We start from the raw sequence: 24,881 nt of genomic DNA, 5'->3' as shown, positions 1-24,881 counted from the left end.
GGGAAATCAAGAAACGAATTCCATTTACAATTGCAACTAAAAGAATAAAATACTTAGGAATAAATTTAACTAAAGAGACAAACGACCTATACAAAGAAAACTACAAGAAATTGTTAAAAGAAATCACAGAAGACCTAAATAGATGGAAGGGCATACCGTGTTCATGGATTGCAAGGCTAAATATAGTTAAGATGTCAATTCTACCTAAATTGATTTACAGATTCAACGCAATACCAATCAGAATCCCAACAACTTACTTTTCAGAAATAGAAAAACCAATAAGCAAATTTATCTGGAAGGGCAGGTTGCCCCAAATTGCTAAAAGTATCTTGAGGAAAAAAAACGAAGCTGGAGGTCTCACGCTGCCGGACTTTAAGGCATATTATGAAGCCACAGTGGTCAAAATAGCATGGTACTGGCATAAAGATAGATATATTGACCAATGGAATTGAGTAGAGTGCTCAGATATAGACCCCTCATCTGTGGACATTTGATCTATGATAAGGCAGTCAAGCCAACTCACCTGGCACAGAACAGTCTCTTCAATAAATGGTGCCTGGAGAACTGGCTGTCTATATGCAAAAGAATTAAAGAGGTATCTCACACCCTATACAAAGGTTAACTCAAAATGGATCAAAGATCTAAACATTAGGTCTAAGACCATAAAATAGAGGAAAATGTAGGGAGATATCTTATAAATCTTATAATTGGAGGTGGTTTTATAGACCTTACACCTAAAGCAAGAGCACTGAAGAAAGAAATAAATAAATGGGAGCTCCTCAAAATTAAACACTTTTGTGCATAAAAAAGCTTCATCAAGAAAGTAAAAAGACAGCCTACACAATGGGAGACAATATTTGGAAATGACATATCAGATAAAGGTCTAGTATCCAGAATTTATAAAGAGATTGTTCAACTCAAAAACAAAAAGACAGCCAGTCCAATTACAGAATGGGAAAAAGACTTGAACAGACACTTCTCAGAAGAGGAAATACAAATGGCCAAAAGGCACATGAAGAGATGCTCAATGTCCCTGGCCATTAGAGAAATGCAAATCAAAACCACAATGAGATATCATCTCACACCCACCAGAATGGCCATTATCAACAAAACAGAAAATGACAAGTGCTGGAGAGGATGTGGAGGAAGAGGCACACTTATTCACTGTTGGTGGGAATGTCAAATGGTGCAACCGCTGTGGAAGGCAGTTTGGCGGTTCCTGAAAAAGCTGAATGTAGAATTGCCATATGACCCAGCAATACCACTGTTAGGTATCTACTCAGAGGACTTAAGGGCAAAGACACAAACGGACACTTGCACACCAATGTTTATAGCAGCATTATTTACAATTGCAAAGAGATGGAAACAGCCAAAATGTCCATCAGCAGACAAGTGGCTAAACAAACTGTGGTATATACATACGATGGAATATTATGCAGCTCTAAGACAGAATAAACTTATGAAGTATGTAACAACATGGATGGACCTTGAGAACATTATGCTGAGTGAGACTAGCCAAAAACTAAAGGACAAGTACTGTATGGTCTCATTGATATGAACTGACATTAGTGAATAAACTTGGAATATGTCATTGGTAACAGAGACCATCAGGAGATAGAAATAGGGTAAGATATTGGGTAATTGGAGCTGAAGGGATACAGACTGTACAACAGGACTGGATACAAAAACTCAGAAATGGACAGCACAATACTACCTAACTGTAATATAATTATGTTAAAACACTAAATGAAGCTGCATGTGAGAATGATAGAGGGAGGAGGGCTGGGGACATAAATGAAATCAGAAAGAAAGATAGATGTTAAAGATCGAGATGGTATAATCTAGGAATGCCTTGAGTGTATAATAATAGTGAAATGTACAATGTACACATTTTAAAAATGTTTTTGCAGGAGGAAGAACAAAGGAATGTCATTATTGCAGGGTGCTGAAAATAGATGGTAATTAATATTTTAAAATGTCACCTTATGTGTGAGACTAAAGCAAAGAATATTTATTTGTTACAAAATTTATATTTTGACTAGAGCATTTCCTAATACAACTTATGTAGATAGTTTGATTGAACGTCATAAGTACTTGGAATCTCAGATAGGACATGAGATTTTGTTGGTTTTTCCAGAGTGATGCCCCAATGAATCCCAGAGTGATTTGATCAGTGAGTGGAAAAATATTTGCAAGCCCCCTTCGGGGAATGGTGAGAGTAGGGAGAAATTCAACCTCTCCAAGTTGAATTCTTGATATTCTCACAAGCAATGTGGACAACCAAAGCTATAGGCTGAGCCCCCAGTCTTGGGGTTTGTTCATATGAAACTTAACCCCACAAAGGATAGGTCAAGTCTACTTAAAATTTAGGCCTAAGAGTCACCCCCAAGAGAGCGTCTTTTGTTGCTCAGATGTGGCCTCTTTCCAGCCAACACAACGAGCAGTCTCACCACCCTCCCCCTCTCGGCGTGGGGCATGACTCCCAGGGGTGTGGACCTTCCTGGCAACATGGGACAGAGATCCTGGAATCAGCTGAGACTCAGCATCAAGGGACTGAGAAAAACCCTAGAATGAGCTGAGAATTAACATCAAGGGATTGAGAGAACCTTCTCGACCAAAGGGGGAAGAGTGAAATGAGACTAAGTGTCAATGGCTGAGAGATTCCAAACAGAGTCGAGAGGTTATCCTGGAGGTTATCTTAAGTATTAAATAGATATCACCTTGTTGTTCAAGATGTAGTAGAGAGGCTGGAGGGAACTGCCTGAAAATGTAGAGCTGTGTTCCAGTAGCCATGTTTCTTGATGATGATTGAACAATGATTTAGCTTTCACAATGAGACTCTGTGAATGTGAAAACCTTGTGTCTGATGCTCCTTTTATCTACTATATCAACAGAAGAGTAGAACATATGGAATAAAAGTAAATAATAGGGGGAACAAATGTTAAAATAAATTTAGTTTGAAATGCTAGTGGTAAATGAAAGCGAGGGGTAAGGGGTATGGTATGTATAATCTTTTTTCTCTGTTATCGTTTCATTTCTTTTTCTGTTGTCTTTTTATTTCTTTTTCTAAATTGATGCAGATGTTCTAAGGAATGATGAATATGCAACTATGTGATGATATTAAGAATTATTGATTATATATGTAGAATGGAATGATATCTTAATGTTTTGTTTGTTAATTTTTTTAATTAAAAAAATAGGCAAAAAAAAAATCTTGTCCTCTTCATTGATAGTTTCTGGATTTTTTTTCTTGTTCCTTTGGATGGGTCCATATTTCCTGTTTCTCTGTTTTTCTTGTACTCATTGCACACTGTATACTTTAATATTTTAAGATATTAACTCTGGGATTTAGTTTCTTAAGAATCTGTTTTTTGAGTTTGTATCCAGCTAGTGATAAGACAGCAATTTCCTTACATGCCAGGACCGAACAAAGACAAACCAAAGTAAAAGCTCCTTTTCACAATCTCTCCAAAATTTGTTCTGTTGGTGGTTTCCTTCAGAATTTAGCCCTCCTGTCAAGATTATCCTCGGGGCAGTGCGAAAGGCAAGGTCTTCTCTGTCTTACTTCAGCCTGCCTGGATTAGTGGAGCCTGCTTCTTTTCCTGGGCTTGTACCTGCTTATGGCCGTAAGAATTTACCTGTGTACAGTTCACAGGAGTTTAAATGCTCCTTCTACTCTCCAGTGAATAGACTTTCATCTCCTCACTAGTGCTCTATTCTATGACTTAATACATGTAGACCTTTTCCCCAGACTGCTTCAGTGTGGTTTTTTTTTGTTTTTTTTTTTTGGCACTGCTTTAACTGTATACAAGCTACTTCTCTGCCTTTAAAATAAATTCTGGGAGAGTAAGTCCCAGTCTAGTTTCCTAGGTCAAATCTTCAGCTCTCCAGACTTCCATGGGATATACTGGCACCAACATACAAGCACCCCATTGTGCACATAAGGGGTTACTCTGCTCCCTGTGGAACAGGACGAGGGGCCCACAGTGGGAGCACAGACTGGCTCCACACTGCAATGGGAAAAGGTGGGAGAGGGGCTAGTAGGGTCTCCATGAGCTTTGCCTACTGTTTTTAGGCTGCTTTTTCTTGATTTGGCCCTTCCCAGTTACTGCAACCCATGAGCTATTTTCCATAATTTTCAGGATGACAGCTTTGCCTTTTTACTAGTTGTTCAAAGCTCTAGGAAAATGGCACCTTAGATTATCTCTTGCTGCCATCTTGGTTGACTAGACTATAATCCCTTTAATATACTATTGGATTTGGTTTATGATATTTTGTTGGAGATTTTTGCATCTATATTCATAAGGGATATTGGTCAGTGATTTTCTTTTCTTGTGATGTCTTTCTCTGGAGTTGCTGTAGGTATTGTTGGCCTCATAGAATGGGTTACAAAGTATTCCCTACTCTTCAGTTTTTGGAAGAGTTTGAAGATTGGTATTAATTCTTCTTTAAATGTTTGGTTGAATTCACCAGTGAAGCCATTTGGCCCTGGGTTTTCTTTCTTGGTAGGTTTTTGGTTATAATCTCCTTAATTAATTTTCAAAATTCCATTCAGATTTATATCTTTTCTTGAGTTAGTTTTGGTAGTTTGTTTGTTTCTGGGAATTTCTCCATACCTTCTAGGTTGTCCAACTTGTTTGTGTACAGTTTTTCATAGTATTCTCTTGTAATCCTTCTTATTTCTGTAACATTGGAAGTATTGTCTCCACTTTCATTTCTTATTTTAATAATTTGTGTTTTCTTTTTTTTTTGTCATTCTAAGTAAAGATTTGTCAATTTTGTTGTCTTTTCCAAGAACAAACTTAAAAATGTTTTTCTGTTTTTAAATATGCTTTTCATTGTCTCCACTTTAATCTGTTATTTTCTTCCTTCTGCTAGCTTTGAATTTAGTTTGCTTTTTATTTCTAGTTCCTTAAAGTGTACAGTTAAGTTATTCATTTGAGATCTTTCTTTTTAAATTTAGGCATTTACAGCTACACATTTCCATCTCAACACTGCTTTCACTGCATCCTGTAAGTTTTGGTGTGCTGTGCCTAAGGGTTACTTTCAGAAGACCTCTTTTGTTGCTCAGATATGGCCTCTCTTTCTCTCTCTAAGCCCAACTCTGCAAGTGAAATCACTGCTCTCCCTGCTATGTGGGACATTAACTAGTAATTCCAATCTCTGGTCTTCCTCAGGGAGGGTTTCTGTCAAATTATTTTTTCCTGCGAGTATGCCATACTTTCTTGTTTCTCTGTATGTTTTATAATTTTTTGTTGAAAGCTGAACCTTCTGATTATTGTATTGTGGTTCTGCTAGAAATTTGGTTCTTACTCTTCAGAGATTTCTGAGTTTGCTAATGGAGATTTGGAGCTGTTTGAGTTTTCTAAAATTCTTATTTTTTCAAAGTGTGCAATCCTGTTATATGTCATCATTAAAGTTGCTGTTCTGTTATCTCTGCAGTTGGTCAGTGATTTTACAGAGATTTCCTTTAATGCTGGCTCAAATACATATATTTGTATACCATTCCTTTAATTCTTCTGATTGCTGTCACTAGGCAAATCTGGGGAAAACCACTGCAGTCCATAGTCCCAAGGCAAGTGTTTGCATCAGTTGCTCAGGAAATCTCCAGACCAACCAAAGTATTCAACCCCAATATTTGGAGAACAAGGTTCCCAGCCGCTTTGGCACCATCCAGTTGCTCTGGGAACACAGACTGCTGTATCTACAGCTGTAGTTGGCCTCTGGGAACACAGACTGCTGTATCTACAGCTGTAGTTGGCCTCTGGGAACACAGACTGCTGTATCTACAGCTGTAGTTGGCCTCTGGGAACACAGACTGCTGTATCTACAGCTGTAGTTGGCCTCTGGGAACACAGACTGCTGTATCTACAGCTGTAGTTGGCCTCTGGGAACACAGACTGCTGTATCTACAGCTGTAGTTGGCCTGAGGAATGGGAATGGTAGCTGTTTCATGCATGCTGCTACCTTATGAAAGATCAACAGTTTCTCCCTTCATGAAGTAGTCCACTGGTTGTTACAGGTGTTCAGTGAGGGTCCAGAGTTCCAAAATAGTTGATTCCAATCATTCTTTCAAGCTCAATAGTTGCTTTGGTGGGGTGACCAACCCCTCAAGCTTCTCCTCTGCCATTTGTGTAAATCACTGGTGTACATGTACTTTTTGTGCCTTTTTCTTAATTCAAATGGTAGCATAATTTATACCCTACTCTTTTCACATGGCAATATATTTTGGAAATCTCTCCATTTTCTCATTTTATCTCTGCCTTTTTTTAAATTGCAACATTGTATTATAGTGTATGGATTTAATGTAATTTATTTAATCAGTCTGTTTTTACTGTAATTTAGATCATTTCCAGTCTTTTGTTATCAACAACCTTGTGTTTTGCCCGTGTGTGTATTTAAGGATAAATTTATGGAGGGGAATTATGGCAGAGGGTGATGGCATTTGTAGTAGATAGATATGTGTCCTCTACAGGACTTGTAGCAATGTTTATCCCCACTAGCAATGTCAGAGGGCTCCAATACAGGGCATTATCAAATTTTTGGATCTTTGCCTATCTCTTAGGGGACTACTGGTATCTCACTGTACTTTAATTTGTACCTCTCTTATTAAGAGTGAGGTTGAACATCTTTTCAAATATTTAAGAGTCATTTGAATTTCCTTTTCTATGATCCACTTATTCATGCTCTTTGCCTATTTTTCTATTAATTAATCTATTTGATTCTGTCCTTTTTCCCTGTCCCATTTTTTTTTTTGGAACATGTCATCCAAGGGACGAGGGGCTGTATTGAAAAGCTTTAAGAATTCATTGGAATGTTGGATGTTGAGGATTTATTTTGGATGAGAATTACTGATTTAGTCTTCACTATTTTATAGGTATCTCATGGTCCATCAAAGAGACTGCTGGTAATAGTGGGTCAACCCATGAAGGGCGTGAACAGCTGAAGAACCGAAACAGCTTCTCCTCTTATGCACAGCTACCCAAACCTGCTTCTACCTACTCTCTGAGCAGCTTTTTTAGGGGTAAGAATAATGATAAAAGGAGCAGGGGATCCTTTCTTTCATTTTTTCAGAAAAAACACTCAGGCTCTAATTTTCATTTATTCTATAAGAAAAAGGCAATGGAAAGGTAAAGAATTATCATTAGAATTGGCAGTTGAGGTTTAGAAGTGGGAAAAGATATAGAGGGGTTAGAATGGGTTTCTAGAGCATATTGGGCAAAGTTGACATTAACCTTATGACAAATAAACGTGCCTAGATCAAAATTCTTCCCTGCCTTTTTTACAAGGCATGTCAGGTTTCTTCACTGATAAAAGCTTTTTTAAGCCTTAAATTTCCATATTACATAGTAAGGTTCTATACAAGTCTTTTCTTAACCCAGTCTGAATCTCCCTGGCTTGAACTGTTAATCTTTCCCTCATGTGTTCTTTACCTTTAGGGAGAACTAGACCTGGAAGTTTCCAGTCCCTTACTGATGGTAGGTATTTGTACCCTCTTCTTTTGATTGTTGTGGTAGATGTTATTGATCTGGGGTACAATCTGGAAAGTCATGGGGACAGATAGTTGGGTAAACTTTACCATCATTATTTGAGAAATTTTGTGTTGCAGTGAAAGGAGGTAGAAATCCTTCTGGCTACAAGAAGAAAGGGTGACTCCTAGGGATGCTGTCTCTAATTAAGAACTGAGGCCTTCTTTGTGCCATAAAGATGCCTTTGGAGCCCACAAATCAGATAAAGTTTGAGAATGGTGCATCCACCGTGGAAAATAGTCTGGTGGCTCTTCAAAGTGTTGAATACAGAATTACCTTATGACCCACCAATTCTACTTCTTGGTATATTCCCAAATAATTGAAGACAGAGCCTCAAACGGACACTTGTTTGTAAAAACTCATAGTGGCGTTATTTACGGTAATGAAAAGGTGGAAACCATCCAGATGTCCATCAACAGATGCATAGATAAACAAAATATTCTTTACAATGGGATATTATTCATCCATAGAAATGAGTGAATTTCTTATACTTGCTACCACGTGGATAACCCTTGAAAACATTATGCTCAGTGAAATCAGCCAGATGCAAAAGGATAAATATTGTTTGATTCCACTTAGATAAAGTATCTAGAATAGGGACACTCATAGAGATAGAAGGTAGGGTTCCCTAGGAGCTGGGGATAGGCAGCCACGAGGAGTTACTGCTTGATAGTTAGAGTTCCTGTTTGGGGCGATGAAAAAGTTTTGTCAATAGATAATGGTGATGGTTGCACAACCTTGTGAATGTATATAATACTATTGAATTTTACACTTTAAAATGGTTAAGTGGCAATATTTATGTCATATAGATTTTACCACAATAAATAAGTGTGTGTAAGAAGAAAACAGTAGAGGAATGGGTTGACAAGAAGTAGGAGTCATGGTTCCCTCCTGAATCAGCTGCCTGTTCTTTTTCAGCCCTATCAGACACATCTGCCAAAAGCTATGCTCCAGAGCTGGGGAGACCCAAAGGTGAATATAGGGTGAGTGATATCTTATTACTGGTGTGACACTTTACACACTTTAAAGCACTTTGGTACACATTTATCTTGCTTGATCTTCTCAACTCTTTAAACAGGTGTTTTTTAGAGCCCTTTAATAGATATGAGAACTGGGTTTTAAACATTAGGGACTTGCTTGGGTTATTACAGCTTAGTAAATGGTACAAGTTGGATTAGCAAGTGCTGCCTTTTGAAGGCTGTCTTTTGAACTCAGTAATCATCACTGGTCTGGAAGCTTGGTGGAGCTCACATTCCTATAAAAAAACAAATTGATTCATTAGGGAAAAACTATATTCCAAAGTCCAGAAAAGAAACATGTCTCAAATGCTTCCCTGTTTCTTTAGTTGGCCAAATATACTAATTAGAGACCCAAAATGTGACCGGTTGCATACAGGTGTTGAAAGTATAAACCAGTAGGCATAGGGTTATTAGTTTTTGTCAGTGGGTTACTTCCCTCTTTGTCCTATTTCCTCCTGCCTATATTGTCCCTGTTCTAGTTCCTTCAGAAACTTAGAATAAGACCATTCTAGTTCACTTTTTTTCTCATCCATTCCCTACTACAAAATATTTCCCTCTTAGTGACTAAGACTATGAGTTTGAGATGAGGAATTGATATACTGATATTCTGATCCCTTAACTTCCTGGGACATGTGTGTTGCTAATATTCCAGGATTACAGCAATGACTGGAGCATCAGTGACACCGTGCGACGCCTCCGGAAGGGCAAGGTAAGACCACTGGAGAAAGTCCTATAGGATTTAGGAAGCTGGGCAGCTTGTTGCACAGGAAGGATTTCTTGATCATTTCATCTCCATTTAATAAATGAAATGTTTTTTTTTTTTTAGATGAAAATTAGTCCACTAAGGTCAAGAGTTGGATGCAGAATTTGATTTCTCAGGGTTTAGTGTTGCTTTGATGGGGTGGTGGGAAAAGAGTACTGGATAAGTGGGAAAAAATGCATTTCAGAGTCAGAAACCTCTTACGTTTAAATCTATGAACCATTGCAAGTTCATTTTGGTGTATGATGTGCGGTAAAGGTTGAGGTTAAGTTTTCTTCTCATGTAGCTCTCCAATTGACCCAGCACTAATTTTTAAAAAGACTATCCTTTCCCCACTAAATTATCTTGGCAACTTTGTTGAAAAATCAATTAACCTTGTACATGTGGGTCTGTTTCTGGACTCATTACTCTAGTTCATTGATATATTTGTCTTATGTCAATACCACATTGTCTTGATTATTGCAGCTTTGTAGTAAATCTTGAAATCAGTTAACATAAATCCTTCAACTTTGTTTTTCTCTTCCAAAATTGTTTTGGGTATTCTAGATCCTTTGCACTTCCATATAGATTTTAGTATTACTTGTCAATGTCTACAAAATAGGTGCTGGGATTTTGGTTCGAATTGCATTGAATCTTCATATCAATCTGGGGAGAATTAACGTTAATTACCATGTTGATAATTATTGAATCAAAATGGATCATAGACGTAAATGTGAGTAAGCCCTAAAACTAAAACTTCTGGAAGAAAATATAAGTGGAAATCTTTGTGACCTCAGGTTAGGCAAAGATTTATTACCTAGGATGCAAAAAAACATGAACCATGAAAGGAAAAGTTAATACAGTGCACTTAATCAAATTTAAGAACTTTTGTTCTTTAAAACTCCTGCTAAAAACATGGAAAGACAACCACAGGAGAAAATATTGTTGAACACAAGGACTTTTATCCAGAATATATAAAGAACTCTTACAAATTAGTAGTTAGAAGAAAGACAATCCAATAACAAATGGGCAAAAGATTTGATCAAGCACAGAAAAGAAGATACATAGCTGACTAATAAGCATTTGAAGTGGTGTTCAGTATCATTAGTTATCGAGGAAAGGAGAATTAAAACCATGTGATACCACTATATAGCCACTAGAATGGCTAAATTTTGAAAGACTGAACATAAGTGCTGGGGGGTAGGGTGGAAGAGTTGGAATTCTTACTGCTAGTGGGAACGTAAAAAGATAAAACTATTTTGGAAGATAGTCTGGCAGTCTTTTTCAAAGTTAAACATGTACTTATCCATAAGACCCAGCAGTTTCACTCCTGGACATTTACAATCCAAGTAAAATGAAAACGTATTTCTATAAAAAGACTTATATACAAATGTTCATAGCAGTTTTACCCATATAAATGGAAACAACTCAAATGTCCACCAGCAGGTAAATGAATAAATAATTGTGGATATCCATATAATGCGAAACTACTTGGCAATAAAAAGGAACAAACTACTGATACCACTATACATAAAGTCATCTGAGAAATATGGTGCTAAGAGAAAGAAGCCATACACAAAAGACACCATCTTTATAAAACACTCGAAATGACAAAACTATAATGACTGAAAACAGATCAGTGGTTGACAGGGGATGGGGCTGGAGAAGGCATTGATTTCACAGTGTACAAGGGAACTTTTTTTTGGCATTGGAAATATTCTGTATCTTGGGCGTGGTGGTGGTTATATGGGTGGATACTTTTGTGAAAATCCACTCAACTGTATACTTTAAAAGGACCAATTTTATTGTGTGTAAATTATGTTTCATTAAACCTGTTTGAAAAACAAGGAACAAGTAATCTCTCTACCTGTTGACTTGTCAAGACTTGAGGACCTTAACATCAGGACAGTAGCATCAGGCTGGACATAAGGCTGAATCAGGGAGGGAGTAATGGGAACTTACTGTTCTGTAGAGTAGTGAGCACCACAAGAAAGGCTTTCTTTGAGAACATCTCCTTTCATTGTTATCCACTTTTCAGTAACCAGTGACAAAGGAATATAGAGAACTGTCTTCTTCCTTACATACTCATTCTGTTCTTACTCTGCCAGGTCTGCTCACTAGAAAGATTCCGCTCATTACAGGACAAGCTGCAACTTCTAGAAGAAGCAGTAAGCATGCATGATGGAAACGTCATTACTGTAGTGAGTTGTTTTAGTTTATGTTCGTTTCAGAAAATTCTATCAAAATGGACTGTAGTGTTTTGGGTCAAGTGTCAAGTAAAGATCCTGGATGGTGTAGGATTCCCAATAATACCTGCACCAAGGCTCAGCTGGCAGGACATGCATTGCATATGGAACCTTCATTATAACCAAGAAGTAGTAGGCTGCTCTGTGCTGTAAAAATAATCTAAGGGAGAAGAGATGTGATCACAGTTTCACTTAGAGGGAGTAAGCCACCCTCCCTCTCTCTGAACCAGTGTGAGCACTAGAATGTGGACTCTCAGAGACAGCTCAGTTACAGATGTCCATATCTTTCATTCCATCACATATGGTTATCTATTGTCTGTACCTATAAAGATTCCTAATTAATTGCCAATCTCATTCCTATACATCAAGTTCTCAGGTCAGGGTTTTGTGTTGAAAGAATGCACAGGGTAATTCATGCTTCATTCTCGTTTCCTCTAGGTGCTCATCTTCATGAAGAGGACGCTGAGCAAAGGTGAGCACAGCATGAGGGAAATCTTTAGTCAGCAAAATCTCTGCCATATGTGTGAGGGGAATGGCAATGTAGCTTTCACACCAGAATTCACCAGTGTCAGATCTGCTTCAGAGATAGCTGGGATGGCCAGGGACATCAGAGTACACATCACATCTTTGAAGGCAGTAGTTTGTCCTTCATGATGATTAACTACATCAACTGTAAAGCCTCGTCTGTTGGACAGACAGGTGGCTGTGTTGGCTTAGGATAATTGGTTCCATGCCAAGCACCAGCTTTTGGGGTTGGTGAGAACTGAAAAGCTGACTCAATGGCTGAGAGTTATCTTGGACCATGGGGGTGTTTTGACAGTAGATTGAGCCATAGTGGAGGGTATTATAAAAAATCATTCTTTGTTATCTTCTGCTAGGCTTTGAGGAGATAATGCTCGGACTGTGTTGAGTAGGGAGTCACTCAGTTTCACACTTGAGTGATAAGCGTTATTTTTTTCTCCACGTAACTTTTCCTGCCTGCCAGAGATCCTCTTCCGGGAGCTGGAGGTGCGACAAGTTGCCCTGAGACATTTCATTCACTTCCTCAAGGAAATAGGGGATCAAAAGCTGCTTTTAGATTTCTTCAGGTGAGAACTGAATCATCTGCTCTACAGAGTTTATTAAGTACCTACTTTGTTCAGAACACTCTGGGGGATACAAAGAAATAGAAGACATGGCCTTTTTCTGGAAAACTTTAGAAGACAATATTAAAACATGATGGGATAACTAACAATAAATAGCAGGAATAAGGCAGTAGCATAGCAGGGTTGTTAAAAACCAGGCTCTGGAATCAAACATATATGGGTTGAATTCTGGCTTCACCACTTACTTCATATAGAGAACTTGAACAAGTGACTCAACCTCTTTAAGCATGTTTCCACATTGTAAAATGGAGATGATAACTGCCCCAGAGAGTTGTTATGAAGAATAAATAAACCAATGTGTGTCACATACTTGGCATAATGCCTAGTGTGTAGTATTAATAACCAACATTTATTAAGCATTTTCTTATAGAAGACCTAGAATAACGGTACTTTTATTATTTGGTCCCCAGTAATGCCAGTGAGAAGTACAGTGAGAGAGCAGAAGAAGAAAACATAATTTACAGTTTAAATACCAAGGAAAACCTCATGGACGTAGTTCAGATTTGAGTTGGGTCCATGAGGCTAGGTGAGAGTCCTTTAGATGGACAGCTGGGGGCTCGTCTTCCCTCCCTTTCTCATTCCGGTCAGTGGGGACTATTTTCTAGTGCTGGATTACTAAACTATAGGGGGTTCTTTGGACTCTGATATTCTTAGTGCTTAGCTGCCTTGGATGATTCAGCCTCTTCAAGAGTGAATATCCAAAAAAAAAAAAAAAAGTACACACAAATACACACACACACACACACACATACTCTAGGTCCTTTCTCCAATGTCAGGAAAGACGATGGAGCCTCTGTTTAGGCTGATATGTGGCTGAAGGGAAGCCAAGTGATGAGCCATCCCAAAGACCAAGTTGAGGAAAGCAGGTCACCTGCTCAAGAAACGTGGTTATCCAGGAATTTGCAAAAGAAGACAATGTTTATCCAAGTAGGCTATTTTCTTTTTGCCTTTTGTTCTTTCCTCTTCCCCTCCTTCCCTCCTTCCCTTCCTTCTTTTCCTCCTTCCCAATCAACAAGCCTTTATTAAGCATCATCTTTATGCCAAAGCAGCACTGTAAATAATGGTGGTCCACTCAGAGTAGGAGAAATCAGAAGACAAGAAAGACATTGTGTTCCAAGGGTTTACCCCTCTTGGGGGAGATATACACACTGTACATGAAAACAAGAGAACAATACAGAAAATCTCTTTCCAAGATTGTTTTGACAGAGAAGACTGCTTTAATCTTTCACAAAAATAAAGGTTACTATGGGCTAGCATAGGTTTTATCGAGGCGCTGAAACTTTTTGCCGGTTCTGTCAGGCCTGTTACTAGTACAGAGTTAGTATTGCCTTGCAGGGCCTCCTTGGCCTTGCTTTTCACTCAGCTGGAAATGGTCAGCGGGATAATGGTATCTGACCCACCACGTTTTTATAAGGGGTTGCTGGTAGTCAAAAGCTTAAGAAGAAAGGGTTTATCTTGAGTATGGAGGAAAATGAGTTTGAATTGTGCTTCCTTTAGAGCAAACATCCATTACGTGAGGTTATACTGCCACATATCAATAGATAAAAATGCCCTGCTCTTCTTTGCTTCTTCCCAGGTTCCTAGATAGAACAGAAGAGCTTGCGGTAAGTGGCCTTTGTTTCAGTTGGGGACCTCTTTAACAGAAATCCAAGCCAAATCCCAGCTTCTGACATCCCTGACAAAGTAAACTATTTACTTTCCTTTATATTGATTACATCCAAGAGAGAAGCTTCTTAGAAACATGAAAATTTAATACAAGTAATGCATTGTTTTGTCCCTTTTTATATGTTCTTTTGTTTGGGCTTAGGAATAAATATTTTTTTAAGTAAATAAATGAAAACTGGCCTGCTCAGTTTGTATTTTAGTTTCTAATTGTCTTCAATTCCTGGTTTGCAGGAGCTTTTGGGCTTTGGGTTCTAATTTTAAAGAAAATATTGAATGCCAAAAGGCATCAGAAATCAGTATAGGTCAAGAGGAAAGGCCAAGCTGGTGCACCCAGTACATATTTTGGCTGAATGTAAGAGTAGATTTTTTGGCAGATTTTCACCATTACAGAATGAACTCATGGAATACAAGAATAAACCTGAAATTTTACCACAAATGTAATTGTACTATTAAAACTAGTCATCCATTTCTAAAAGTTTGATGTCATAGTGCAGGGACAAAAATTTCTCAGTACCATCAATGGCAGGATTGTTCCTTCCTCACTGTATATCTGTGATATAGTATCAGTCCTCACATGCAGGTAACATATTTAATAGTGTTGTTAACCTTCTTTGCAAAGGAGAGTATAATTCAGGATAATATTCTTCAGTAGCATGTTTTCTAAAGGATCTTGTACTTAGTTTTTAAGGCATGGAAAAAAATCTCAAAAATCTTTAATTCTGTTGGAAATGGTTGACACTCTAGTAACCATTTTGGAAAGCATTTTGTTTAAGTTTTCAATCTCCATAGATCCAAAACTATAAGGTATTTTCTTCATGCAGCATTTTTGTAAAGTTATTTTGGGGGTTGATTAGTGAGAATAAAAATGTTGAGTACCTCATTTTTATCTAAAACGTTATTTTCTTCATACTGTTTATTATGTTTGAAACTGATTTTTCAAGCATATTGGAATATATAAATTTGAAATTTCCCAACCTTGTAAACTCTGGAAGTGGCAAAACTGAAAATCTGCCTTTAATTTATCTTGATGGAATGTGAAGATTTTCCAATTAGGATTTTTCTTGAAAGATTTAAGGTTGACATAGAATTAAATAATTAAAAATGTAACTATAGTTCTTAAAGATTACTTTCTTTTTTTTATTCTTTTTTTAAAATTTATTAATTAAAAAAATAAGAAACAAAATAAAACAACATACATAATCAGTAATTCACAATATCATCACTTGGTTGCATATTCATCATTTCTTAGAACATTTGCATTAATTCAGAAAAAGAAATAAAAAGACAAATAGGAAAAGAAATAAAACGAACTCAGGAAAGAAAAAAAAAATAAATAAAATGAATAAAAAGATTATACCTACCATACCCCTTCTTACCCCTTGTTTTCATTGATCACTAGCATTTCAAACTAAATTTATTTTAGCATTTGTTCCCCCTATTATTTATTTTTATTCCATGTGTTCTACTCCTTTGTTGATAAGGTAGATAAAAGGAGCACCAGACACAAGGTTTTCACAAAAATATTACTTTCTTTAATATTAGGTTGATTATATGCCAGCTATTTCATATCAAATATGTTAGAAAGTTTAGATTATGATATAATGTAATATCTGTTATTCTGTTCTATATTATCATGTATATTTATATACACATCTGTTGTATAATGTTCTTTCTCAATTTATATAGCCAATTCAGTCTCAATATTTATATTAACTGTTATTCTATTTATTCACTCAGTTATTGGAAAGTTTTAAATAATTGTTTTTTGTGTATAAAATTACAGCTTTCACATCATCAATTGTTGCATTTTACCTTTATATTAATAAATGTGTTTATACTTTGGCTTTTTCTATAAAAATAGAAAAGCACATGAGGAGATTTTTCGTTTAAAGTTACATCTGACCCCTATGTGAGTGAGACTTTTTAGCTGTCAACAGTGAAGTAGAATGATATGTCCTATTATTCTACTGACATTGTTAACTGATTATGTATTTACATAATCATATGTACAAGATCAAGGATGCCAGAAACAATGTTGAAGTAGCATTTAGGTCTTTGGCCTTTCAAAGACTGAGGCTGAAGCAAAATAGCCATTTTGGGTCAAATGCTGAGGGTAAAAACCAAACTTCAGGGTAAAGCTAAGTTTTCTAGCTACTATCTCAGCACTGTCCGATAGAGTTTTCTAATGTGATGGAAATATTCTTTATTTGTGCTGTCTAATACAGTATAGCCACTAGCGGCATGTGGCTGTTGAACACTTGAAAAGTGGCCAGTGTGACTAAGGAATAGAATTTTTTTTTTTGCATATGCAGGCACCGGGAATGAGACCCGGGTCTCCAGCATGGCAAGCAAGAATTCTACCTGCCGAGCTACTGTCGCACCACCCCAGAATTTTTAATTTACTTTAACTAATTTAAATTTAAGCAACCATATGTGGCCAGTGGCTACTGTGTTGGATAGGGCAGTTTTAGGTAAACCCATTGGTGATTTTGAATCACTCTTTGTCCCCTTACCCAGCACTACATATTCACACACAGAAAGTATGTCTAAGAATGAAAAATTTAGTTTTTAAGTGTGAATAGTTAATTTACTGAGCCACCATGCCCTTCTGAGGAGACAAAATACCTCAGTGTTCTCTTTTTTTGTAGCTATCACATTATCGAGAGCATTTGAATATTCAAGACCCTGAGAAACGAAAAGAATTTCTTAAGACTTGCATTGGGTAAGTATGTGGGAGAAATGGATTTAAGTATAAATATCTTAATACAGAAGGAATGGAGAGAATGGAAGAGGATGGTGAAGGGAAAGGCTAAAAATGCATCATAAAAACAGCAGTGAAGGTTAGTAAGTGCTTATTAAATGGTTCCTAAACACTTGTCCCAAACAGTTGTTACTGATTGGTGGTAGATTGAGAAGAATACAGACAGTGTGGACATTTTTTTTATAAAGCTACATTTCATTGGAAAGACTATTGTTTATTCTGGAATTTGTCCCTTCCCCTCTCTCTCTTCCCTACCCCCCAGTTTTTTAATAGTAAAATGGGTTGTAATTTTTTTTAAATGACCTTATGTAGTGAAATTAAAAGTTGGCAGCACATTATGGGCCTCATACCTTTTATATCTTTTTCAGTGTTCCTGGTCCTTGACATCCCAAAGTCCAGAAACCACTGATCTAATGGTAGCTTTCATTCAGAGTATGAATCACTGTAAAATCCAGCCAGCCACATATCCTACAGGTGATGGGGTGCCCACTGCTCTTGAAGCAGCTCAATTTATTTTTGGACAACCTTCATTATTGAAAAGTGTTTCTTTATATTGAACTGAAACTTGCTTCCCCGTATCTTTCATTTACCCTCTGGATCATTGTGAAACAAATCCAATTTTTCTTCTCTGTCAGTATTTAAAGACAGGTAGAGTCTATACCCAATAAACTTTGCTTCTCCCAGTTTGATATTCACACTTGCTTCAACTATTTCTCATGTGACATGATTTCTAGGCTTCACATTTAGATATTTATGTCAGTGAAATCCTTAATTTTAATGTTACCACACACTAAACTATGTCATGGGCCCCTGGTGAACAAAAAACTGTTATAATAGTGAAGTAACTGGAACCTCTTGCTATCTCCCTAGATCTCTTCTCTAGAGAAATCTTCCCTTCCTCATCCCTCCTAAAAGTTGGCTGTAATTGCAGCCAACTGGGATAGTGTAATTGCATTTCAGAATTCTTCCTAGAGTGAGTGGAATAAGGAAATAAGGCAGCGTTTTCTAAAGGATAGATTTATAAACTGGGACTTTAAAATCTGGCTGCTATTCCTGGCCTAAACAGTTGACTTACTATATTAATTTTAGGTAAGACACTATTTGTCCCTTAACTTCTTCATGTGTAAAAACGTAATATAGTATTCAAGATGGAACCCTTGACATTTGTCTAGATCTATGAGATCTTTGCCAAACAACAGATGTACCACCATGGCATGTAATTTAATTTACCTTTATTGCTCTGCAATAAAAAATGGCTAAGAAATATATGTGCCCTTTACAGAGAGATTCCCTATAAGCAATGACACGAACCGCCGAGCTTCCCTGGGATCACTAGCTATTGATTCATTCACTAAGCATTCCAATTCCTAAATGAGAGGATTCTAATATATGCCCCCGTAAAATCACTAATGACTTATATGTATTTTATGGACCTTCAGGATCACTTAAATTGACCAGACCTTAAATACAAAATCCAAGCCAAAGTTTTATTCTGCTTCATGTTCTCTCTGCCTTTCAGGGATATTCTAAAGGTGGATCAGAATGACTCTCTTAGGCTTACAGTGATTTGGTTTAGTTGGATTGTTTCCTCTTTGAGTAGAGAAAGCGGTACTAACCTTCTGGCCCTCTACCAGTTTGCCATTTTCAGCAGAAGATTCTGTACACATTCAAGACCATTATACACTCCTGGAACGTCAGATCATCATTGAGGTTAGAATCTTCATCTCTGTGATTTTTGCTTCAGTGCCAATACTCAGGGCTTTTCAGCATCTAGTAGATTTCCATGCTCTGCTCATAAACTGTCTTTCCCATTACAGTGTCTAAATGCCTTTCAGTAGCCCCCTTCTTCCACTTTACTCAGGCTTCCTTTTTCTTCTCACCTGCAGTTAGCCTTGAAGTATTTTCTCTTCATCCCAGATTTCCCATGTCGTTAACACTTCTGTAGTCTTTCTCTAACAACTTGAATCCACCATAATATTATGGATTTTAAACTCCTGAGGGTTGTCCTAGGCAGTTCCTTTCTTTTTCTCTTCTTTGCTTCATTCCTCCGGAGGGAAACACAACTGCTGTAGTGTTAAGTTTCTCTTTCCTCTACTCCATAGACATTATTCTTTTTCTTTCATATGGCTCACTCCACCACAGGCAAATGATCGACATCTAGAATCAGCAGGACAGACTGAGATCTTCCGGAAGCATCCCCGCAAAGCTTCCATCCTCAACATGCCACTAGTGACAACGCTTTTCTACTCCTGCTTCTACCACTACACAGAGGCTGAGGTACAGGCAAATGTGAAAGAAAGACTCCACAAACTTTCATTGTACAAGAGGAACATAGTTCAAATCCAGGATTTTCATTTACACTATTAACAATGGGTACATATAATTTTTGGAAATCTACTTAGTAGCTTTCCTAGCCCTCAGCAGAGGTGAGCCAAGAGGGATAAAGAAAGTTGTAAGGGCTTGTGTGGCTTCTAGTGAGCTGGCATGCTAGCGTAGCATAGTTCTTCTTTAGTGCTGGCTCCCATAGCAGTCATGTTCAAAGGTACATAATTTCACATGGATTGGCATTGTGTAGAGAAGAGTAAATAAGTTAGAAAGGATGAGTACAATTGTGTCAGGTAGCTATAGATCAATTTTTTTTTTAAGTTTTTTGAGAGAGTTTGGATTTGTGATCATATGTGGACATTTTCCCTTCATTTGGATCAGTTGAGAGTTTGGGAAGACACCATGGTTATTAACCCAGTCTGCCTTAAGCTAGTTACCTGAAAAGACTAGATAGAGCTTTTCTCTTAAATTAAATGATGGGTTCAAATGATTCTAGAGTGAGGTGTAGAAAGTCTGGATAATGGTAAAGAAAATGGTATGGGTGATATTTGGGAAGATAACCACACTAAAGTTCCTTCTCTCCATTTTCATTCTAGGGGACATTCAGCAGTCCCATCAATCTGAAGAAGACATTTAAGGTAGATATAAATTGGTCAGTGTTTTGATAAAAGTAGTTACAGGGTAAGCACATGGAGTGGATATTGTTGTATAACCCTGCATAGTATGTCCTTTGATATTCAAGGTTAAAGGTAGAAAGGAATGAATTTGTGGGAAATGAGAGAAAATCTTCACTGAATGACCTGCAGCACTTCTGGGGCTTGGGAATTAAGGGGTTCTAGGTAACCTAAGAAATTTAGTGTTTATAAAGGGTAATCAATATCAGGGACTATGTTTGCCTGTCCTTTCTAAAATTTTCAATCACCTCCCCAACTCATTTCTCCTTCCCCTTAGCTTTTCCTGGTCTCTGTGTTCTAGATCCCAGACAAACAATATGTGCTGACAGCCCTGGCGGCTCGCGCCAAACTTCGAGCCTGGCACGATGTAGATGCCCTATTTACCACAAAGGTGGGTACCCTGGAACTATTTCCCAAGGCTGATATCTTGGGAGAAAGAAAAGGGTCATCACATCATGCTTTTCTCCTATGGTCATATAGAAGTTCTAGTGACTGGTTTACATTTTCCCTCCAACTTTTCATTTTGCAAAATCTCACACCTACAGAAAAGTTGAAAGAATAGTGTAGTGAATGCTAGTATACTTTTTACCTGTTGCATCAATTTATTAACATTTTGCCATGCTTGCTTTCTATATATATATATATATATATATATATATATATATATATTTATGTATCATGCACTTTTGTTCTGAACCATTTGAAAGTAAGTTATAGACATCATGACATTTCTCCCTTAAATATGTCAGCATTTATCTCCTTCATAACCACAATATCTTTATAACTTGCAAGAAATTTAACATTAATGCAATAATATTACATATATGTACAGTACATGTTTAAATTACTCTGTATAGCTGTTTTTTGTTTTTGTTTGTAGGCAACAGGAGCCAGTCAAAAGATGTTGTGTTGCATTTGGTTGTCATGTCTTTATTGGTTTTATTTTAGATATCCATTTCTCTAATGGGTTTGAGAATTTTCTCTTTTTAGTCCTTGTAAAATTATTAATTATTTACATTAGTTACCAAAGCAATGCATGCCTGTGTCAAAATCAAATACATAAAAGCATTTAGGGTAAAGAGTTAACTTGCTCTTTCATTGTCCACTTTCTTCTATCTCACTCCTTTCCTCAAGGCAAACTCTGTTAGAAGTTTGGCAGGTCACCTTCCAGATCTTTTACCATGGATGTACAAATAAACATCTATGTATGGACATATAAAGATAAAAAAGACAGGACTTTTTTCTATACAGTTAAATTCATACTATAACTATTAAGTAAACTGCTATTCCACTTGACGATATTTCATAGACTTTTTCCTGCATTAGTACCTCTAGATCTAAGAATTTATTTCATATGTGTGACTCTTTTCCTTCTTCTCAACTTCCTTGACTTCTCTGAAAAACACTTATCTCTTCATTTCTCTATCTCCCAACCCCCATCCATCCACCTCTGTACAATGTTATTCTGGTCTGACCATAAACTGTAGGGAGACTAGCTCTGAGTGTGTTGACTGTATCTCACATGGCTATTTCTGCTCCATATTCCTTTTTCAGAATTGGCTAGGCTACACCAAGAAGAGAGCACCCATTGGCTTCCATCGGGTTGTCGAAATTTTGCATAGGAACAGTGCCCCTGTCCAGGTAATGCCTAAATAGAGTTAGATACAGGATACTCTATGAGACCTGACTTTTAGTCTTTTCCTAGTCAGTGACAGGGCACCTTACTGATTCCGGTCTTCCTCTAAAAGTAACATAATGGCTATACTGAGTCTTGAAATAGAAAAGACCAAGAAGGGAAGTTCTAATCTGCCTTCTCCAAGTAGCATCTATTATGAGTAGCCCATGTGGACTACTGATGTAACTGATGCAAATGGAGAACTCACTGAGAAATGACACCAGGAGCAATGGCCTTGGCATTGGTTCAGACTTCAAGTGCTCTTGTCACTTGCCATGGGTATCTGATTCTAGGGTAAGGAGGAATGAACTCTTTTCTTCTTTTCTGGGAATGCATGGAAGTACTTCATAGGTCCTACCTCATTTCCCATTGCAAAACTAGTCTGGTGTTTGATGATGGAAACTGTAGATGTTGGATATTGAACATTTTTGCCTTCTTCAGGATTTTTTCCTACCTATTAGAGCTCTGTGTTTCTTGAGTCTGGGCATCATTAATTAGGAGTACTTCTTCCCACAGATATTACAGGAGTATGTTAATCTGGTGGAAGATGTGGACACAAAATTGAACTTGGCCACCAAGTTTAAGTGCCATGATGTCGTCATTGATGTGAGTCCCCAAAAAATGAGAGTCCTCAAATTAGACTTTTACTGGAGAGTGGGGGCTCACTAGATTCTCTGTCATAGATCCTGAAGTGCTTCCATAACTTTTGACTTAACAAACAAAATGATCTGGCAGGAGTTTGTTGGAGACCAGCAGCACTCCTATATTATTTTCTCAGCACTATGACTGGTTTAATAAAGTTGTTGCACTCAGAGAATTCAAAAAACAAGTTAAGCCAAATAAGCTCTGCAGAAACTTCTCCATTGGGAAACTGTGTGGGTACTTGACGCTTCACCACCGCACCCCCTCCCCCAAGTCATCCCACTGTGGTGTCTTGACCTCTCCTTACTTAAAATGGTAGTGACAAAAGAAAAAGCCTCTCATAGAGGAGGCTACTGGGGGGCTTGATATTGTCTATTTTGGTATACAGACCTGCCGGGACCTGAAGGATCGTCAGCAGTTGCTTGCATACAGGAGTAAAGTAGATAAGGGATCCACAGAGGAGGAGAAGATTGATGCTATTCTCAACAGCTCGGTGAGGCACCAAGGCTGGGTGGCGTTGCAGTTAGCTGAGCTACATTGGGTATAAGTCTCTTGTGAATCTAAGGGTCAAAATCACTGCTTTGAACAACAGAGATTAAACTTGAGATCTGGGATAAAATTAAGGGTATTCTCAAGGCCTCAGAATGATTTAATGCTCTGTTAATTGTTAAACCTAACAGGTAGGAGTGACTAACTATGGAAAGTATAAAACAAAATGTTACATATTCAAAATATCTGGACTATATAGTCTCCTATGTATGAATGTGACCTGGAAATAGACTTTAGTTCTTTAGAGGGCACAGATGGCTTATCTCATAGCATGAAAGAGTTGAGCTTTCTGTTAATGTGGATTTATTTCTGTGTTAGGTCTTTTGGGCCACTAGGGTCATCTAAAGCCAATAAATCTTGGTCCCAAAGCTTACAAAACCAGAATTAATGCTCTGAATCAGGCTTGCAAGATCTGAAATAGGTGTTTAACACATCTTTGAATGAATAAATTCCCCCCATATATTAAAAACATTTTTCTCATCCTCTGCAACAAATTGTTCTTTTCCTTTTTTCTTAACATTGCCTAGCTATGAGCCTTGATATATTGTATTCTCTCCTACCTCTCTGTAGGGATTGTTGAAAACTGATCACACTCATTCATTGTCTGCTCTTTCCACAGCAAATTCGATGGAAGAATTAAGTGGTATCAGCTACCCTGAAACCTGCCTCATTTCTTTCCTGTCTGTGAAAGAAGAGAGAGCTCTTCCTTGGGAGCATTAAAGCATCACATCGCTCAGGCCCATCAGCAGCAGGCAGTGCCTGATACTCTTGGATCAGAAACCAGCCACTGGGCACAGATAGCTTCAGACTGATATTCTGTCCGTGGAACATCATGACTGGGCTAAGATCTAAAGCTTTGACTCATGAGAGAAACTTTCTCCACCTGGTGCTCATGTGATGGTGGGAATGATTTCCTGATTGGGCCCATATTGGGCAAGATCTCTTTGGTCTAAGAAAAAGAGGTAGAGGGCATCATAGGGTGGCTACTTCATTCCTCTCAGCTAATGATGCCCCTGGACTTGGTGCTGGACCCTAGCAGTTTTGCTCTGAATGAAGTCAGAACAGAGACAAAATAACTATACCCTAGGAATGATTGACAGTGTTGCCCAGGACCTACTGGGGACAAGCTCACACCGGACTGCACATAGTCCTCCACATTATGACGGAGATTGCCCAGATGTTGTGTTTCTTCAGCCACTTCCCCTCTGCTTTCTCAGTCTACCCTCTATTCAAGAACTTATAGTTTCTCTCACCTGTGTACTGAGATGACCTGGTATAGGTGATGAGAACCACCCCCTTATCCTTTCCACTACTTCTCCCACCCCAGATTCACAACCTTGTATGGAGCTCAAATTCAGCAGTGCTGGCAAGCTCTCCCTGTATGTAAAATCTAACTTCACCAGGAACTTTCACAAGTTTCATCTGGGCTAAACTTGGCAGCATTTCTGACCTTCAAGGTATAAAGATGGAAGTTGGTTTGTTTCCATACTTGGTTTTTGAGAGGATATCCTATAATATAGATTCTTGCCCTGTACCAATATTAGACTTTTTTCTCTGACTGAACTGGATTTCCCTGACATGCTAGACTTCTAATAAAGGTGTTTCTTCCTTGGTGCTTTCTCTTTCCCAGATTTTTTGTGCAGAACAATGAAATAATTGTCATATCTGTTGGGACTACTATAAGTCTTCCTTAGTGATTGCATTCAGCAGCCTATTGATATAGGTCAGCTTATGAAGTGATGCTTAAGGGAAGCAGGACAGTGTGGTTAATAGAGCTGAGAGTCACTGAGTTGAGTGGCAAAAGACATGGCTTCTTGTCCCAGGTCTGTCACAAGCTATATGACACTGGGTGAGTCCCTTTCCCTCTCTGGGCTCATTATCTTAATCTGTATTATGAGAGCATGATGGTCTT

The 24,881-nt window shown here is 37.8% G+C and overlaps 1 protein-coding gene across 6 annotated transcripts in view; it reads left to right on the top strand.

Moving 5' to 3' along the window:
- Positions 1–24,583, top strand: part of VIPAS39 (VPS33B interacting protein, apical-basolateral polarity regulator, spe-39 homolog) — a 59,127-nt gene extending 34,544 nt beyond the window's left edge. For 5 of the 6 annotated variants that reach the window (XM_077123196.1, XM_077123197.1, XM_077123194.1 and 2 more), the window contains 17 exons: positions 6,878–7,024; positions 7,440–7,478; positions 8,448–8,512; positions 9,201–9,257; positions 11,396–11,488; positions 11,972–12,005; positions 12,519–12,621; positions 14,255–14,282; positions 16,992–17,065; positions 18,739–18,814; positions 19,247–19,381; positions 20,026–20,067; positions 20,405–20,494; positions 21,658–21,744; positions 22,295–22,384; positions 22,809–22,913; positions 23,589–24,583. In XM_077123196.1, coding sequence (XP_076979311.1) covers positions 6,878–7,024; positions 7,440–7,478; positions 8,448–8,512; positions 9,201–9,257; positions 11,396–11,488; positions 11,972–12,005; positions 12,519–12,621; positions 14,255–14,282; positions 16,992–17,065; positions 18,739–18,814; positions 19,247–19,381; positions 20,026–20,067; positions 20,405–20,494; positions 21,658–21,744; positions 22,295–22,384; positions 22,809–22,913; positions 23,589–23,609 — 1,286 coding nt within the window. In that variant the 3' untranslated portion in view covers positions 23,610–24,583. The remainder of the gene's footprint in view (positions 1–6,877; positions 7,025–7,439; positions 7,479–8,447; positions 8,513–9,200; positions 9,258–11,395; positions 11,489–11,971; positions 12,006–12,518; positions 12,622–14,254; positions 14,283–16,991; positions 17,066–18,738; positions 18,815–19,246; positions 19,382–20,025; positions 20,068–20,404; positions 20,495–21,657; positions 21,745–22,294; positions 22,385–22,808; positions 22,914–23,588) is intronic. The other variant, XM_077123198.1, reaches the window with a different exon arrangement.
- The last annotated feature ends 298 nt before the right edge of the window (positions 24,584–24,881 follow it).

Source organism: Tamandua tetradactyla, chromosome 12 (assembly GCF_023851605.1).
Source record: "Tamandua tetradactyla isolate mTamTet1 chromosome 12, mTamTet1.pri, whole genome shotgun sequence".
In the NCBI taxonomy this organism is placed as follows: Eukaryota; Metazoa; Chordata; class Mammalia; order Pilosa; family Myrmecophagidae; genus Tamandua; species Tamandua tetradactyla.
The sequence above is the reverse complement of the archived record's forward strand: the minus strand, read 5'-3'. Positions and strand labels throughout refer to the sequence as shown.